Below are 16,776 nucleotides of genomic sequence, written 5' to 3' on the forward strand. Positions count from 1 at the left end.
AATCTGTCTGTGGGGGGTCCCGTTCCGAAGACCAGACCACCCGCCTCCCCCAAGGCAGTCGCAGCTTATACTGTCCCTGGAGCCGCTTGCTTTTCTTCCAGCAGCTCTGGTGACAGGAAGTCTGGCTACATCTGTGTATGTGTAAATGATATATTCACCGGTATACATGGAGATATAGGAGAGATTCATGAAACTGATGATTTCATGTTAACTACCATTTACTTTCATGGCGTGAAGGAGCAATTGAGGCTTTTTTTACATTTATTTTAATTACTGGTTTTTAACATAGGTTTGAAGCCGGTGGTCTCTGGAGCTGAACCCCATTCATTTCAGCTCCGGGGACCTGCTGCCTCCCGAGAGACCTCCAGAAGGGGGTTCCGGTATCTCCGCAAAGTTGAAAACTTCCACGTCATGTGGGCCAATAGTAAGCTGAACCGGATGATGTCGTGGCTTCCTATTGGCCCGTAGGGTGCGGGAGCTTTGAAAAGGTGCCATTACGTGAACCATGCTTGAGCGAAGTGGCTACTGGCACCTCCCTATGGAGGCAAGTATCTCTGAAATTAATGCATTTTAAAAATCGCCAGCTTGGATTGCCTCTAATGGGACAGTGACCATCAGTTTAATAAAACTCCGCCAGGGGGAGAGAGGTGGAGATCAACTGTAACCCCCTGAGTGCATGTGTATGTCTTCAACTGGTCACTGAACCTGCTTCAGCTTACTGTAGGAACGCTACACTATATTTTTTTTCGAATCCAAAATGTATTAAAACGGCATGTATCTGACACAGAAAGGATTGTTCCACTTTGAAATGTGTATTTTTATACAGGGCTACAAAAATATGCACACTGCTGCCCTGAAACTGGAAGTCCTGCCCTCCAACATGTTACTTACATTTACATCCTAGTACCTAAAGTGATTTGCTAACTTGGGTCTCCTTTCCCCCGACTATGGATTGTTTAAAACCATCCATCACCACAGCAATCATGTTATTTGCTTACTGAAAGTGTTATGAATGTATTGGCGAGTGCTCCCTTTGCACACTCACCCTTCCTGTAACTGTTCAGTGGCAGATTCCTCTGCAACCAGAATCTCGTATTCTTCAGCTGCGTATCTGTCCCAGTCCGATGGTTCAGGACTCTCACTATCCACATCCTACAGAGAGGGACACTTCAATAACAATAATCCTGGACCCTGCTACTCTGGATGCCATAATACACGATTTATTTATTTTTAGCAGATATACATCACTAGAAATGGGATTCATGCCATATTTGATCTGTTTATTTACATCCATATGTATTATGTAGGAGCGCTTATTTAGGTTGGAATGGGAACCAGGGAGTCTGAGCGGAAATGTACGATTTTTAGCCCCTGGACCGCCTCGGATACTTACTGACTGATTAACGTAGCACATTACAGCCCCCTCCAGGGAACACAAAATAGTGGTTTAAATTTCTACCCCTCTTCCCTCTCTCTAAAAATGAAGGCGTCCCCAGAGCTAAAAGTAACCGTTCATCTCCAGGGACCCCCTAGTTCCCATGCTGTAAAAGGGAAGGAGACTGCTACTTTAACATACCATATTCTTTATCTACAGATAAGATCTTTGATGATTTGACTTTTCACATTAGAAGGGTAAAACAGCAATTTAAACTTTTCAAAAGCAACAATCCCTTCATTTGTTTAATTGACCCCCTTACTTATTATTACAGAGCCATACCAAAAACATGTTCTCTATATTCAGGAAAGCTATCTATCTGTAATAACTGTGTTTAGTATGAAAGAATATGGATGACTATAGTGTCCCTGCGAGACAAGATTCCTATCCACCACATGCGACTGCAGCAGGACACGAGTACCTTTTGCACTGCAAAGGGGTCCCTTTGTTCGTGGTCCAGGTACTTCTCAAGGTTAAAGCAGGTGTCGTAAAATATGTGAGCCATCCGACTTCTTTTCAGGTCTCGCAGAGTTATCCGACCTGTAAATACAGGAAGAACAATGAATCGTGTGTCTACCTCCGCGTGTACGTATGGAAACTCAAACCACTAATATGGAGTTATCACATGAAACTTACAATGAATTTACTATGTGGTTCTGAGTTCTACATTGTCAGCGAAAGGGTTAAGTCCCACTTGGCAACATTATTTGGATTTTCAATGACGTAAAAGCACTCAACCACCTACTCTTTCCAAAGGTTGTTTCATAGTTCTGTGTATGTGTATTATATTACATCACTTTTCAACTATCCAAACGTTTAATAACCAGAAAATAGAAGAAACTCTGTAATACATGTACTATCTTCGTTAGGGTCTGGGTGCTGGTTTAAGATTAAATAAAATAAGAATACTGTAGGCAGGGTATATAACGGCAGATTACAATATATTTTTTTGACTTAAGTAGGGCAGCAAAAATGATTTAATATTTTTCATAATACATGGGCTAAAGAAGTAGCATAATGTGAAGAACACTGCCTTTGAAGTAGCTAAATCCAGTTACAATCGCAATTTACACTCTTTAGGCAAGTCCCCTTAATTAGATTGTAAGATTTATGGGGCAGGGACCTGAGGCATACAGGATTCAGCTCCGGGGACCACTCCAGAGTTCACTATATGGCTGATTTTCAAAGCTCCCTCACCCTATGGATCAATAGGAAGCCGGTGTGGCTTCCTATTGGCCCATGTGATGCGGGAGCATTAAACTGCAGACACCGGCACCGCCTTCAGGGTTAAGTGTCTCTGGAAGCAGTGGGTCCCTGGAGCTGAAATTAACAGGGTTCAGCTCCAGAGACGACCTGCTTCAATCCTGTATTTATTTTAAAAAAAAAAAGAGAGAAAAAACTGCATGGATTCATGCTTTTTAAGGCTTATGTGCAGCGCTGCATAAGAAAAAAAGCATTCATATATATGATTATTAAACTGGGGCGGGAGTTTTTGAGGACTGGAGTTAAGCACCCCCTGGACTAGGATATTATAGATACAGGCGATTGGTAAGAAAATAAGATTTTATTTAAACTAGTGAAGTGGGACTGAAACAATCAGCTTCTCAGTGCTGGAGGAACCGGCAGCGTATTTGCTTGTGATGGATTTACAGTGGATATCTATGTTCTAATCTGTTAGTGAGTTGGTTATGTAAAGAGCAGGAGGTGAGTTACATTAGGATAGACGTCCCATACCTTCTGCCTCAGGTTTCACCAGGTCCAGGAGCTGGCACAGCAGATCCTGGAAGGGTAACGGTTCGATGCCTATGGTCTCCATTTTCTCGCACTGCTCCTCGTAGAAGTATTCCAGTTCGTACATGGACAAAACGCCATCTCCATCCAGGTCCATGCATCGGAACCAGTACTCGGCGCTGAGATCAAACACCAGAGAGATCATCTCAGAACAACATTTTATAGGTGCTGTTCCCCCAGCACATGTATTTCTTCACTATACTATATATTGGTATCTGCTTTCAAATCTACTTATTTCCCTGATCGCCGATTTTCTAAAATGTGCTTTATTCCTACATGGGCCCTAAATAGTAATTAAAGTGGCTGCTAAAGAACTCCCACTAACTGGACTTCTTCAAAAAGCCTCTCCAGAGAAGTATGGGATGAGACCGTTTCTCTGCTGAGTCTCTGACGTCTGCCTGGAACACAGCTCTGTGTTGCCTGGAACACGGTTCTGTACTGCCTGGTGGAGTGACCTAGAATATGCAGCAGAAGTTGCCGTGTGGACTGCAGGCTTTGGGTCTGTTCAAATAAGACCAGAAACGGCTAGGATAAAAATGACAGTGATCTGTTTTATGGAGCATCATATACTTTCAAGAACACTTTATTGCTGCATTTTAGGGGAAATGCATTTTAAATGGTGTATGTCTGGGTCTATTATGGTTGTTCGTTTCTTTTTATTCTTACAGTTCAACCTCTATGTTGAGATACGCTTCCTGATCCTGATAAGGCAGTGCAATATTTACCAATTCTATTTTCACATGGGAAAGAAATCCTCCTAAACTCCAGTTAATTAGAATTCTCTCCAGTTCTGCACAAGTTCTGCTTTTCTCTCACTACCTTTATATTGTAAGATATTCCACCTCACCTGAGCCGTGCACACTGCATTTCTCACTTATTGAGTGTGCGCTTTCACTTTACCTGGTGGCGTTTTTCTTGTCCTCCTCGGAGATCAAGAACCATACAAAGTCAGCGTAGCTCATCCTTCTCTCCTTCTGCACCACATTGCCCCTGTCAAACGTACAAAACAAATATTGCATGGGGGGAAAATATATCATATTTGCAGCAAAGTTGGCTCATTCACACAGGCAGAGGATTGATCGAAAACAATGTCAATGTATTGCTTTAATGTAACCATTAACGAGACCATTGCAAATATATCAATATCTGCACATAAATGTGGAAGGCTGCTTTTCAGGTTGAGTATTTTTCAATGGTATGTTATACACATACTGTAAATATATAAAACGTACACAAAGCTAAAGACCCTGAGTTTTGAAATCCTCCCCCTTGCAATACCGAAATCTTCCAAACGGCAAACAATACATACAGTACAAAAAACAGTCCTCCAAACTCTGCAGCACCGTAACGGTGGGGGGGGATTTACAAGCTGAAACTTCTTACATGTTTCGCGATGCACCAGGTGTATTAAGAGTTACGGTACGAAGCTGCTATTTATGGCTGTGAGAGCGTGTTGGACACGTCTCCTCTGACACTGCATTTCAAAAAGCACACCCTTAAATAGCAACTTCGTGTCTTAACCCTCAATGGACCAGGTAAGCCCCTAAATGTGTGAGGATTACACGGTAAGTCACCTCCAGCGTTATCGAGTTGTGGCGCATTACATGAAGTCGTTTTATTTATTTTTGAGCATGGATTTTGTAGCTGTACCTATGGTTTTCTGCTTGGAAGATTTTGATACTGTAGATACTGGATATAATGATCAACAGAGCTAAGCAAGTATGGTGGTATTCCAAAGAATTCAGATTTTTGATGTGTCCCCTGGTACAGAATAGTTCTGTGCTACACCAGTTTTATTATTAGAAAACATTTGAGGGAGGCGCATGCGCGAAGGAACGGAGTATGGTAGCATAGAATACTAGCTCCGTCCCGCGCGATCACAAAATACCGAATAACACTACCTAAAAATTAAATTTGGGGTTTCAAACTTCTAACCGGAGCACTATTAATATACCAGGATGGCACCAAAGAAGTCGGGAGGGCAAAAAAAACAAAAGCTGGCAGATGTAAGGACATATTTTGGTGGAGCAGCAGAAAGTGCCCCAGCCAGAGAAATGGCCGACACGGACACTGAGATAGAGGGAGAGGATGAGGATACCAATAATCAATCTCAACTCCCAGTCAGACGCTGTGACTTCGAGCGATTATATATGGACCTGAAAAAACTGCTTCAAGCTGACATTAAAGAACTCAAACGTGAACACACAAAACTGGGGACGCGCACAGACGACCTAGAAACTAAGGTGGATCTTACAATTAAAGCAGGGAGAAAAACTGATAAAAAAGTGGCGGACCTACAACAACAGATGGATGACATAAAAGACAGACAGGAAGACGCGGAAAACCGCGATAGAAGGAACAACATTAGGATCCGTGGAGTCCCTGAAGAGATAGGAGACTGCGAGGCCTACACTGAAAGATGGCTGGAGTCCATCATGCCGGACAGCCCAAAAGACAAACTACTAATGGACCGCTGCCACCGGGCCCTACGATCACGTCCGGCACAGAATGAGCAGCCGAGAGATATAATTCTCAGACTGCACTATTACTCCACCCGGGAAGCACTACTGCGATTAACAAGAGGACTGCCAGAAGTAGTGTTTGAGACCAATAAAATACAAATATTTCAAGATCTGTCTCCCCTTACCTTAGCGAGGCGTCGCACCCTGTTCCCGGTAACCAAAGTGCTCCGGGATTCCAACACACGCTATCGCTGGCTATTTCCGTTCGGACTCCAAGTCACGCAAAACGGAAGATCCCTTATACTAAAAACCATCGGAGAAGGCCAAGGATTCCTGAAAGCACTTGGCCTACACAGCCCCCCGATGGGTGCAGTGGAGGAAGAACCAGCCCTGGAACCGGAATGGTGCGGCGGACCATTCACCCCAAAACCAAAGCGCACAAAATGAGGCCAGAAATAAAACGCAATAGTTTGTTACACAGAACACGTTGTTTGGAGTTCTCCCAAGTTTATTGTTAAAAAACCACGTTGTGCCAAGGTGGGTACGGACTAGAAACAGTCCTACACCCACACAGTGAAAGCAGCCCCATGCGGTCTATCAGTAACAAACCCCTGGAAAAAGAAGAAAAATCCAGGCCTTCTCGCCACGTCCGCCCAAGAAAGAGCCAAGGTCTACGGAAAGAACCAAAGAAACTCACTTTTTAGGGTCCGCCATGCGGGCTGAAGAAGATGGCTGACATGCTGGAGCTTCGTGCACCTCACCGTGAAGCGCAAGGTGAAGAGATGGCCGACGCGCGGGAGCAGCAAACAGCACATCCTACTCGAACTCTCCACAGATCCAAAATGGCCGCCGCCGGAAACCGGAAGCGGATGTCTCCACACAGCGGAAGAGACACCCACGCCATCTTGGAGGTGGCAGAGCTGCCCAGCACATCCACAAGCCGCGATAGCCCCCACAGGCAGCAGAAGACACCTATGAGACACCGGCCTGCATACCTGCCGAAAGTCAGAGACCGGGCAAGCCTCATGCTGAGACACGGAATACGGCGCAGAGGCAGGGGGACACGGTCGACCAATAACGGCATCAACACCATGTTAACACCCATACCGATAACATTGAGGGAGCGGAAAAAGAGGGCTCCCATTCGGAGGCAGATAGTCACTTTAGTGATACTTTAGTGATACCGCCAGCAGCATGGGTCACAAGAGAGGGGTAGGGAGAAGAGACCTAAGGGAGAGTTACAGAAATAACTACGAGCAAAGTAAATAAGACAACAAGGGGTTGCAACATCAGATCGAGGAGGGAGAAAGGCACAACACAAGTTACAGTCAGAGGTTATGCTCCAGAAACACATAAGACCCCATACACTTATACAGGTCTATGTACATGTAAATGTTACAATTATCTACAGTTACATAGGAGTTAAAGTTGGTATCTAGATATACCTTTCGATGGTAGTAGACAAAAGAGCGCGGGCCGGAGGGTACGAGGGAGCTCTATACCCCGAGGTCGGCATGTGCCTTAGGCAGGATCCGGGAGGGAGGGTCTCCCAGAATCTTGTCAAAGTCCTATGGGGAGGGAATGAGGGAAAGGGCCCTAAGGGAAGGGGGCCACACTCCCCCAAGGCGCTGGACTCTATATCAGGACTGGGGAGTCTTGATGGGGAGCCCATACTGTTTGAAAATGTTCATTTAAACAGTGTTTTTTTTGTTATGTCATGTCTGTACCTACCCTCTCGTGTCCTACCTTCCCTCCCCCCCCCCACCTCCCATCCCAGCGACTGCGGTCAGCAATGAAGCAGACGACGAAGCCCCATCAGACCGACAAAGGAGCGGGACGTCGCAGCAGACACCCAACCAGAGGTTAACAGCTACCTTACAGCTACCACCAGACGCAGATCCAAATGGGTAGAGAGATATGTTGCCTTTCCCATAATGTAAAGGGACTGAATCACCCAGCTAAACGTAAGTTAGCCTTTAAAGACTATAAGAGATACAGAGCTGACATCCTCTTCCTTCAAGAGACACACTTCTCCAAAAAGAGTTACCCCAAATATATAGACAAGGAATATCCCACAATCTATCTAGCCTCCGCCTCACTAAAAAAGAGAGGGGTGGCCATTGTATTCCACAAAAACCTACTGTTCGAGCTAGAAAAGAAAGTTATAGATCCTGAGGGCAGATACATTATCTTAATAGGCTCCATCCAGGGTCAAACTATCACATTAGTCTCGCTGTACGCCCCATGCGAACAAGCAACAGAATTCTTTGCTCTTTTTTTTAGGCGCTTACAGAGGGAAGCAAAGGGCCAAATCATATTAGCAGGCGACCTAAACAGAACGTTAAACTCAAAGCTAGATAGATGTACAGCCCCTAACCAGTCCAATAAACGAGACATACTAACAATCTCCCACGGACTTCGAGAATGTCAGCTAGTAGACATCTGGAGGGAGCAACATCCACAGACCAAGGACTATACTTTCTACTCCCACCCCCATGACAGATATAGCCGGATAGATTACTTCCTGGTATCCAACAGACTGGTCCCAATGGTCTCCCATACGGGCATACACGACATTTCGTGGTCAGACCATGCGCCGATAGAGTTGCGGTGCGAGCTTCAGTTGCGAGATAGACCGGGAGCGAATTGGAGAATAAATGAACTACTGCTAAAAATACCTAAATTTGATCTCGAAATCGCAGACAAAATCAGAGTATACTTTGAAGAGAACGAGGGAAGTGTATCCTCACCTGCCACTCTGTGGGAGGCCCATAAGGCTACCCTCCGCGGTTCTCTCATGTGCCTGGCTGCTAGACGCAAGAGAGAACATGAGAGTCAGATTAAGGACCTGAAAGGGAAATTGACCTCCCTGACAGCAATACATAAAACCTCAAAAAACGAGGCAATCTTGACCCAGATCCAAGATACCAAAAAGCAACTAAATTTAAAACTGACATCTCACGCTGAAAAAGAAATGAGCTGGACGAAACGCCGATTCTTCGAGAGGGCAAACAAGCCAGACACGCTTCTGGCAACTAAACTTCGAAATAAACAACCAAATTACCAAATACAATCAATTCGCACGCAGGGGGGAGAACTTACCTCCAATCCTACGCGAATCGTGGAGGAATTTAAGCACTACTACGAGTCGCTGTACGATGGGGGTAAGGTTATCCACAACCAAAAAACAAACAAAAATCTCCGAGAATTCCTGAAGGAGGCAAATTTGCCCAAATTGAGTAGAGTGGAAAGAGAGGCACTACAGGTAGACTTCTCTGTAGAAGAGTTGACAGATGTCGTGAAGTCTCTTAAGCCAGCCAAGGCGCCAGGTCCAGATGGGTACTCCAACCTCTATTATAAAAAATACATAAAACTCCTAGCCCCATACCTATTGAAACTTTTCAACTCAGTACTGCAGGGAGCTTCCTTCCCGGCGCAGATGCTCCAAGCGTCCATTTCACTGATCTACAAAGCTGGAAAGGACCCGGCAGACTGTAAGAGCTACCGGCCCATCTCTTTAATCAATACAGACATTAAAATTTTCTCAAAACTCATAGCCAATAGAGTGGGTATCGTCCTTCCCAAGCTGATACATCCAGATCAGGTAGGGTTCATTAGTGGCAGACAGGCGGCAGACAACACCAGACGAATAATTGACATTATTGATCTGGCCCAAAAGCAAAATATTCCTTCGATGGTGCTCAGTCTGGACGCCGAAAAAGCGTTTGATCGGATTGATTGGCCGTACCTGAAGGAGACGCTTGGGGCGTTTGGCTTCGGAGGAAGCTTATTGGAGGCCATTATGGCACTGTATGAAGGGCCGGCAGCTAGGGTGAGGCATCAGGGTTTCCCTTCAGAGCTTTTTCAGATTCATAGTGGCACGAGACAGGGATGCCCGTTGTCCCCCTTGCTGTTCGCCCTATGTATAGAACCCTTGGCGGCACATATTAGAAACAGCCCGGATGTCAAGGGCATAACTTTTAAAGAGCAATCCCATAAGGTTGCCCTGTACGCAGATGATGTGATCCTGACATTATCGCAGCCCCTTACCTCTCTGCCCAATGTGTTCTCAATCCTGGGGAGATTCCATCAAATTTCGGGTTTCAAAATTAACCAGGCCAAATCAGAAGCTCTCAATCTTAATCTACCTAAATCAACTGAAAAACTAATTGGACTCAACTTCAATTTTAAATGGCAGCCCTCTACGATTAAATATTTAGGGGTTAACCTCACCAAAGATTATAAAACCTTATATAAGGCAAATTACCCACAGTTATTTAAGACACTAAAGGAGGACCTACGGAGATGGGCAGAATATAGCATCTCGTGGATAGGCAAGATACAAAGCGTAAAAATGAATCTTCTCCCACGAGTGCTATATCTCTTTCAGACCCTCCCGATTCCCCTGCCAAGAGAAGAGATCCTCTCTTTACAGTCCGCAATAACAAAATTCATTTGGAATAAAAAAAGGCCCAGAATTAAACAAGATATCTTGAGGAGGCCAACCTCAAGAGGGGGGCTGGGCGTGCCGTGCTTGTTGGCTTACTACGAAGCAGCTCAATTAACGCAGATTCTGCAGTGGCACACAGACCCGACCCTTAGGAGATGGGTGGCACTGGAGAGGGAGTGCTGCGCCCCGGTGGATCTGAGGAACTTGATATGGTTACCCAAGAGTAGTCATGTACGGATGTCTACACCACTGCAGGCCATGACAAATTCCCTGAAAGTATGGGGGGCCACTAAATTTAGATGCTCTCTTACATCACAGCGGTCATTGATGACCCCCATATGGGGCAACCCAGATTTCGCTCCTGGCCTAGACAGCGCTCAGTTCACAAAGTGGATCTTAGCAGGCTATCTCCGATTCTATGATCTTGGCAGCAAGGGTGTAATTAAATCCTTCGCTCATGTAAAAGAGGAAAAAAACATTCCGAATACTGAATTATTTAGATACTTACAGATCAGGGCCTTCTATACCAGGACCCCAGTTCGGCCACGGAGAACAAATTTTGAACAGCTGTGTGCCAGACAAACGGACACACGGGGACTAACCTCTCGAATGTACAGGGAAGTGATTTGTCCGGAAACAGCGGACACACCCAGACTTAATTATATGAGGCAATGGGAAGCTGACTTAGGGGACACACTAGAGGACGAAGACTGGGATAGGATCCTACAGGCAGCAGCGAAGAGCTCTATCTGTACCACGCTAAAGGAGAACGCCTATAAAGTCCTCATGCGTTGGTACTACACCCCAACAAAACTCTCGAAATTTGTCAGAGGCTACTCCCCGCTCTGCCCCAAACAGTGCGGGGAGAGAGCAGACTTGCTACACATGCTGTGGTCGTGCGCAAAAGTGGCCCCAATTTGGGAGGAAGTACAGAGGTGGCTGCAGCGGCTACTAGAGATTGAGGTCCCCTTGGACCCGTGGATGTTCCTGTTAGGCCGGCGGGTTCAGGGGTTCTCGAACGCAACACACAGACTCGTGGCGCACTTTGCCACTGCCACCAGATGCGAGATCGCAGCATTGTGGAAACAACCACAAATTCCAATTATCCCCAAAATCAGAAATCGAATTTGGTTCGTATGCCGGATGGAACAGTTGACAAGTCTGGTCAACGACACCGGCACAAATTTTCTAAAAGTTTGGTCTCCTTGGCTGTCTCAGACAGACATCCCTGGGGTTGATCATACCAACATATTGCAATGATAATTAGCAAAGGCGTTCTCCAGTGGCGAAAGGGATCCTGGACATTAGGCTCTTGGATAGGTGACGTCAATAGGGAGAAAGGGCTAAAGGATATTACGAACTAAAAGAGGAAAGTCAGCATATAGCTACATAAAAAGCTGCAGTCCAGGACCTAATTAGGTAAACCTAAACTAGCACAAACCACATACCGCCAGTGTCGCTCACCACCCCCCCCCCCCCACCTCCTTCCTTCCCCCCCTCCCCTATCCCTGGTTCCTTTGTTCGTCCGGTATGTCATGTCATGTCATGTTTTGTATGTTGAGTGGAGGAGATGTACGGAAAAAAGGTGACGCTTTGTAAGCTAATGGATTGTGTTAACATGTCTGTATTGCTTCACCTAATAAAACGAAAGTTATAAAAAAAAAAAAAAGAAAACATTTGAGGATTTCACGCGTTGGAGAACTGTACAAATGTCGCCCCTTTTGGTTTGACAAAAAGTTTGCTTCGATCCAAAAATTCTCTGATCAAGAGTCAACATTACGGGCTAGAACTTTTGCAGTCAAAAGTTCAACCAACATTTTCCCAGTGTGTGTTTTTTTTAATTTTTTTGGAAAGTTAGATGGAAACAGTGGGGAAGCGAATCGCGTCAGGTTCACACCTACATTTTACTAACCGCGATGTAAGCAGTCGGAATGGAAGAGCAGACATTAGGGCAAAAAAAAAAAATATATGTTTCTGGGCTGACTGTGTTAGATGACTTATTCACTAGAGGGCAGTGCTGAGCTACGTATGGGTTTGATTTCATATGAAATAAGTAACAGAAAAATCTTCTTATTTTTTATCACACAGGAGCGGTCATCAAATATCTTAGATTTATCTTCTTAATTCACCAGCCTCCATGACAATATGATGTTTTTATGGGATCTTATAGGATCCTCCTCCCCTTGAATATACACATGCACACCTTTTATGGCATGGGTCTTTGCCTATATCTTACCGAGTCACTGCTCCAGAAAATATCCTTTCAATTATTCTGTTTGAAGAAGCTGGAAAATAAAGTCACATGTACATAGTAATGATAATCATTTTTATTGTAAGAGAAAACTCATTATCGTTCATTTATAACGCACCATCATATTCCATTGCGCGGTGCAACTACATAAATTACATGCACAGAATGACATAACATTAAATAAACAAACGCAAACCGATACAAACGTTAATAAGGGTCCTGCTGATTAGAGCTGATACAGGGAATAAGGTGCATATCTCAATTGCAACATGCCCTGTAATTATACTCCAGCTGGCTGTAGCAAGCACTGGGATGGGATCCTGGCACACTGGTCAGTGGTGGTCAAAAGGGCGGAGCAATGAACAATTTTATTATTGCCCAATTACAGTTTGCTAATAGATGCAAAGGGAGATAGTTTTTTGTTCTGAGCTTAGGGACACCAGGGCAGAAATGAGGGGGGGGGGGGGTTGCAACAATGTTTGTGCAAGACTAATTCTATATGAATATATATTAATCTATAGGAGGAGCTTTATGTTCCTCGTGGGTTGCTATTTCACATGTGCTTGCATTAGGCCTGTCATCTTGGCATCATTATGTATGATGCTATATGTTGCTAAAGAAAATCAAATGAATTCAAGGTTTTACTTTGAGTGAGTTGATTGAATTTAGGATATGTGGATATGCACAAATGAATTTTTTTTTCATAGCTTTGAATAGCAATACAAACCTAATAAAAATAATATAACATGTGTAAAAATATATATATTTACATATGAAAACACACTTTTTTAAAAATATACACATTTTTTGAGGTTACCATGCCTGTAAAGCGATTATAACCTCTCTAATCCCTATGGAAGGTTATACTTCCGTTGCTTGCTTACCGTGGTCATTATATCTGGCCAAATCCTTGTGGTCGATGTACAGGTCGTGGTCAGTGTCCAGCTCCCAGAACTTGCAGTAGATCACGTAAAAGTGCTCATATGAGAAGTAATCCGTCACCTGATTAATGTCGTCCTCTTCTTCCAGCAGAGACAAAGTCTGGGAGAAGAACAGTGTAACAAGCGTACCGTATTAACACAGTGCCTGTCACCTCAAAAGGACGTCATAATTATACTTACTCTTCATTTTTACATAGGAAAAGGGAATTAATGGGTTCCAATACCAAACAAAAGTCTGTGACAGCACAAGGGAGAAGAAATTAAAATGGCAGTGGGCCGGAAATATCGCAAGAAGACATGACCAGTGTTGGACGGGGATGTTACTCGACTGGATTCCAAGAGAGCTCAAAAGACCAAGATGACGACCAAAAGTAAGATGGGAGGATTAAATCAGAACATTTGTGGCAGCAACATGGAGGAGAGAGGCTGTAAACGCAGTACCTGGAAGATCATTGGGGAGGCCTTCATCCAGCAGTGAGTCGGCATGGGTTGAAGATGTATGTATGTATGTATGTATGTATGTATGTATGTATATGTGTATATGTGTATATGTATGTATGTATGTATGTATGTATGATACATACATACATACATACATGTAGTGACCAGGGGATCCTGATAACAAAAGACAGCACACCGCAGTAGTAGTCCAAAAAAATGTGTATTGTGAACACAGGGCCGTCTGTGTTAAACAAGTTGTTTAATTTGCAGTCCCAGAGTTTGCCTCCTGCATAGAAATGGCCGCAGAAATGTTCCGCGCTCGGTGCGGCCTCCTCGTGCGCATGCGTGACATTGTCAATGACGTAATGACGTTCCCTTATGCGTTTCGTCACCAGACGGCAACCATTGACGACGTCACGCATGTGCACGAGGAGGCCGCACCAAGCGCGGAACATTTCTGCGGCCATTTCTATGCAGGAGGCAAACTCTGGGACTGCAAATTAAACAACTTGTACCCTTGGAAAAGCACTCCTGGATCTCTGCAGCAGTCACACCGTCCCCACAATCCTGAGGGAGTCTCGAACTGCGGACTACTGATACAGATTGACCGGATGGTGGTGATATTATTCACATATGCCTGACTTGTTTATACTCCTGTGAGTGATATTCCAATCCCCTTCCCCCCTCCCTCCTTTTTTACAAAGAACTGTACAGTTTTACGCTATGGGGCCTATTTTCTAGGCTAGCTAAATTAGATTTATTTACATTAGAAAAGAGGCGTCTAAGAGGGGATATGATAACTATATACAAATATATTCGGGGACAATACAAGGAGCTTTCAAAAGAACTATTCATCCCACGGGCAGTACTAAGAACTCGGGGCCATCCCTTGAGGTTGGAGGAAAGGAAATTTCACCAGCAACAAAGGAAAGGGTTCTTTACAGTAAGGGCAGTTAAAATGTGGAATTCACTACCCATGGAGACTGTGATGGCAGATACAATAGATTTGTTCAAAAAAAGGTTGGACATCTTTTTAGATGGGAAAGGTATACAGGGATATACCAAATAAGTATACATGGGAAGGATGTTGATCCAAGGATTAATCCGATTGCCAATTGTTGGAGTCAGGAAGGAACTCATTTTTCCCCTTAATGGGGTTTTTTGTTTGCCTTCCTCTGGATCAATAAGTAAGTATAGATATAGGATAAAGTATCTGTTGTCTAAATTTAGCATAGGTTGAACTTGATGGACCTATGTCTTTTTTCAACCTCATCTACTATGTAACACTTCCAATATAAATCTTCTTTTTTTTTTCTTATATAGCGCCAACGTGTACACAGCGCTGTACACAGACTATTGAAGGAACAATGCGTGAACAAGGTTCTTCAAAGAAGGATTTAGAAGGTTCTGCTGGTTACGGAGTCCTATTTAATTAGTTTTACTGTCTTACAGGATGGCCCCCAAACACACACCTCCTATGTGCACCAGTCGGAGAATTGGGACCTACCTGCAGGAAATTGCTTTTCCTTAGCTCCGTTAGGGTGACTCTCCCAGACCACGACCTGTTCACTGTGTAGAATATTCTCTGAATAACCTGTGGAGTTGGGGGAAGAAGCAAACAGGAACCATAGGTTACTAACCCTTGCACTGTATCCGCCTGTGCTTCTCACCTGCATGACACATTATAGCTTCCTAACTTTTGTTCATATGCTGTCTCCCTAGTTTCAGCCTGCTTTAACCTTTGCAAACTCTTGTTGAACAACCAGGGACATCAGAAAAAAGGGGAGCAGCCACAGGAAACCAAACCCCTCCCAAGTCTTAGCTCACCATGTTTATTACCTAGTAACTTATTTAAAAATACGTATCTGTGTCTGATTTTTGTAATAAAGGTGACAAATCAGTTAGATTTAACGCCCCAAAGATGTCACGGTCATTGATTCAATTTGGTCATAGGAGGGACTGCATCTTTTAAGAGGGATACCGAGGTCTACCTGCCACTATTACAGCCGGTCCATTGTGAATTATCTGGGCCGGTTGGAATTGATAGACTTTCTGTTCTAATAATATATCCTCTCTATCTGCTCCTTCTCACACGCCCCCCCCCCGCCCCCTCCTCTGGTAGAGTACCGTGGTAATGTAGCGCGAGTGGAATTCAGGAGCATCCTTGAGGAAGGTTAATCCGGGATGTGTGTCCACAATGTCCTGAAACACACATAAAGATGTCTACGATTAGAGCAGGGAAAATATACCTTGCATGTTTTTAACATTCAATCCCACTAATCGGGTCAAAAAAATGTTCAGTGTAATTAGCTTCCTTAGAAAGTTTCAATCCCCGTTAAAGTAAATGGTTTGCTTATTTCTATGTTGTGAAATATGAATATATGTTGCTTTTATCCGGGAACACTGAATTCCAGCATGTCAGCCACTTCTGTTTATGTATTTGATTAATGACGGCTTCATAGTTACTTTGTAAACAAAGAACAAAAAGGACGATTCATCTGTGGCTTTAGGGACCTGCAAACAGTCTTATCATCAAAATATATTAGATTGTAAAAACTACTCTGCAACTTTTGTTTAAAATAGAAACGTTAAAAGTAATAAATCATTTAAATATGTTAATAAAAAAAAAAAAAAAAAAGTGCAAGTCGGCTCTATTTAAGTAATGAAACATCCTACTGTTTCTTACTTCACTTTTGTACTTCGAGGGACTGACGTCCATTTATAAGCCTCTTTTGACCAAAAGACAAAAAGAGGGAAATGTGGAGGTTCCTTGTACGATAGTTAGTATCCTCTGAAAACATGTTCCCCGTGCTGGAGAGGTGCTCAGCTCTGTATGAATGAATGAGACTAAAATCTTCTCCAGCACAGGGAAAGCGGCTTCACATCATATTAATTGAGTGACAGGGAGAGTGAGAGAGATACCCATATGATGGCAAACACATACAGGGGAGCCAGGAGTCATCAAAGCGCGATCCGCTATATTGCACAAAATTGGCAATTTGACT

General features: G+C 43.9%; 1 protein-coding gene and 1 long non-coding RNA gene across 5 annotated transcripts in view; one reads left to right on the plus strand and one right to left on the minus strand.

Annotated features, from left to right (window-relative positions):
- LOC142465902 (uncharacterized) overlaps positions 1-16,332 on the plus strand; it is a 28,566-nt gene extending 12,234 nt beyond the window's left edge. Inside the window, exons 3-4 of the long non-coding RNA XR_012788002.1 lie at positions 13,528-13,804; positions 15,095-16,332. This is a non-coding gene — a long non-coding RNA (uncharacterized LOC142465902). The remainder of the gene's footprint in view (positions 1-13,527; positions 13,805-15,094) is intronic.
- PPP2R3A (protein phosphatase 2 regulatory subunit B''alpha) overlaps positions 1-16,776 on the minus strand; it is a 170,504-nt gene that overhangs the window by 4,364 nt on the left and 149,364 nt on the right. For all 4 annotated transcript variants that reach the window (XM_075570332.1, XM_075570330.1, XM_075570331.1 and 1 more), the window contains 8 exons: positions 15,899-15,973; positions 15,279-15,365; positions 13,274-13,430; positions 12,375-12,423; positions 4,127-4,216; positions 3,170-3,345; positions 1,857-1,975; positions 1,046-1,152 (listed from right to left, as the gene is read on the minus strand). In XM_075570332.1, the coding sequence (XP_075426447.1) occupies positions 1,046-1,152; positions 1,857-1,975; positions 3,170-3,345; positions 4,127-4,216; positions 12,375-12,423; positions 13,274-13,430; positions 15,279-15,365; positions 15,899-15,973 (860 nt within the window). The remainder of the gene's footprint in view (positions 1-1,045; positions 1,153-1,856; positions 1,976-3,169; positions 3,346-4,126; positions 4,217-12,374; positions 12,424-13,273; positions 13,431-15,278; positions 15,366-15,898; positions 15,974-16,776) is intronic.

This window comes from Ascaphus truei, chromosome 14 (genome assembly GCF_040206685.1).
Source record: "Ascaphus truei isolate aAscTru1 chromosome 14, aAscTru1.hap1, whole genome shotgun sequence".
Lineage (NCBI taxonomy): Eukaryota > Metazoa > Chordata > Amphibia > Anura > Ascaphidae > Ascaphus > Ascaphus truei.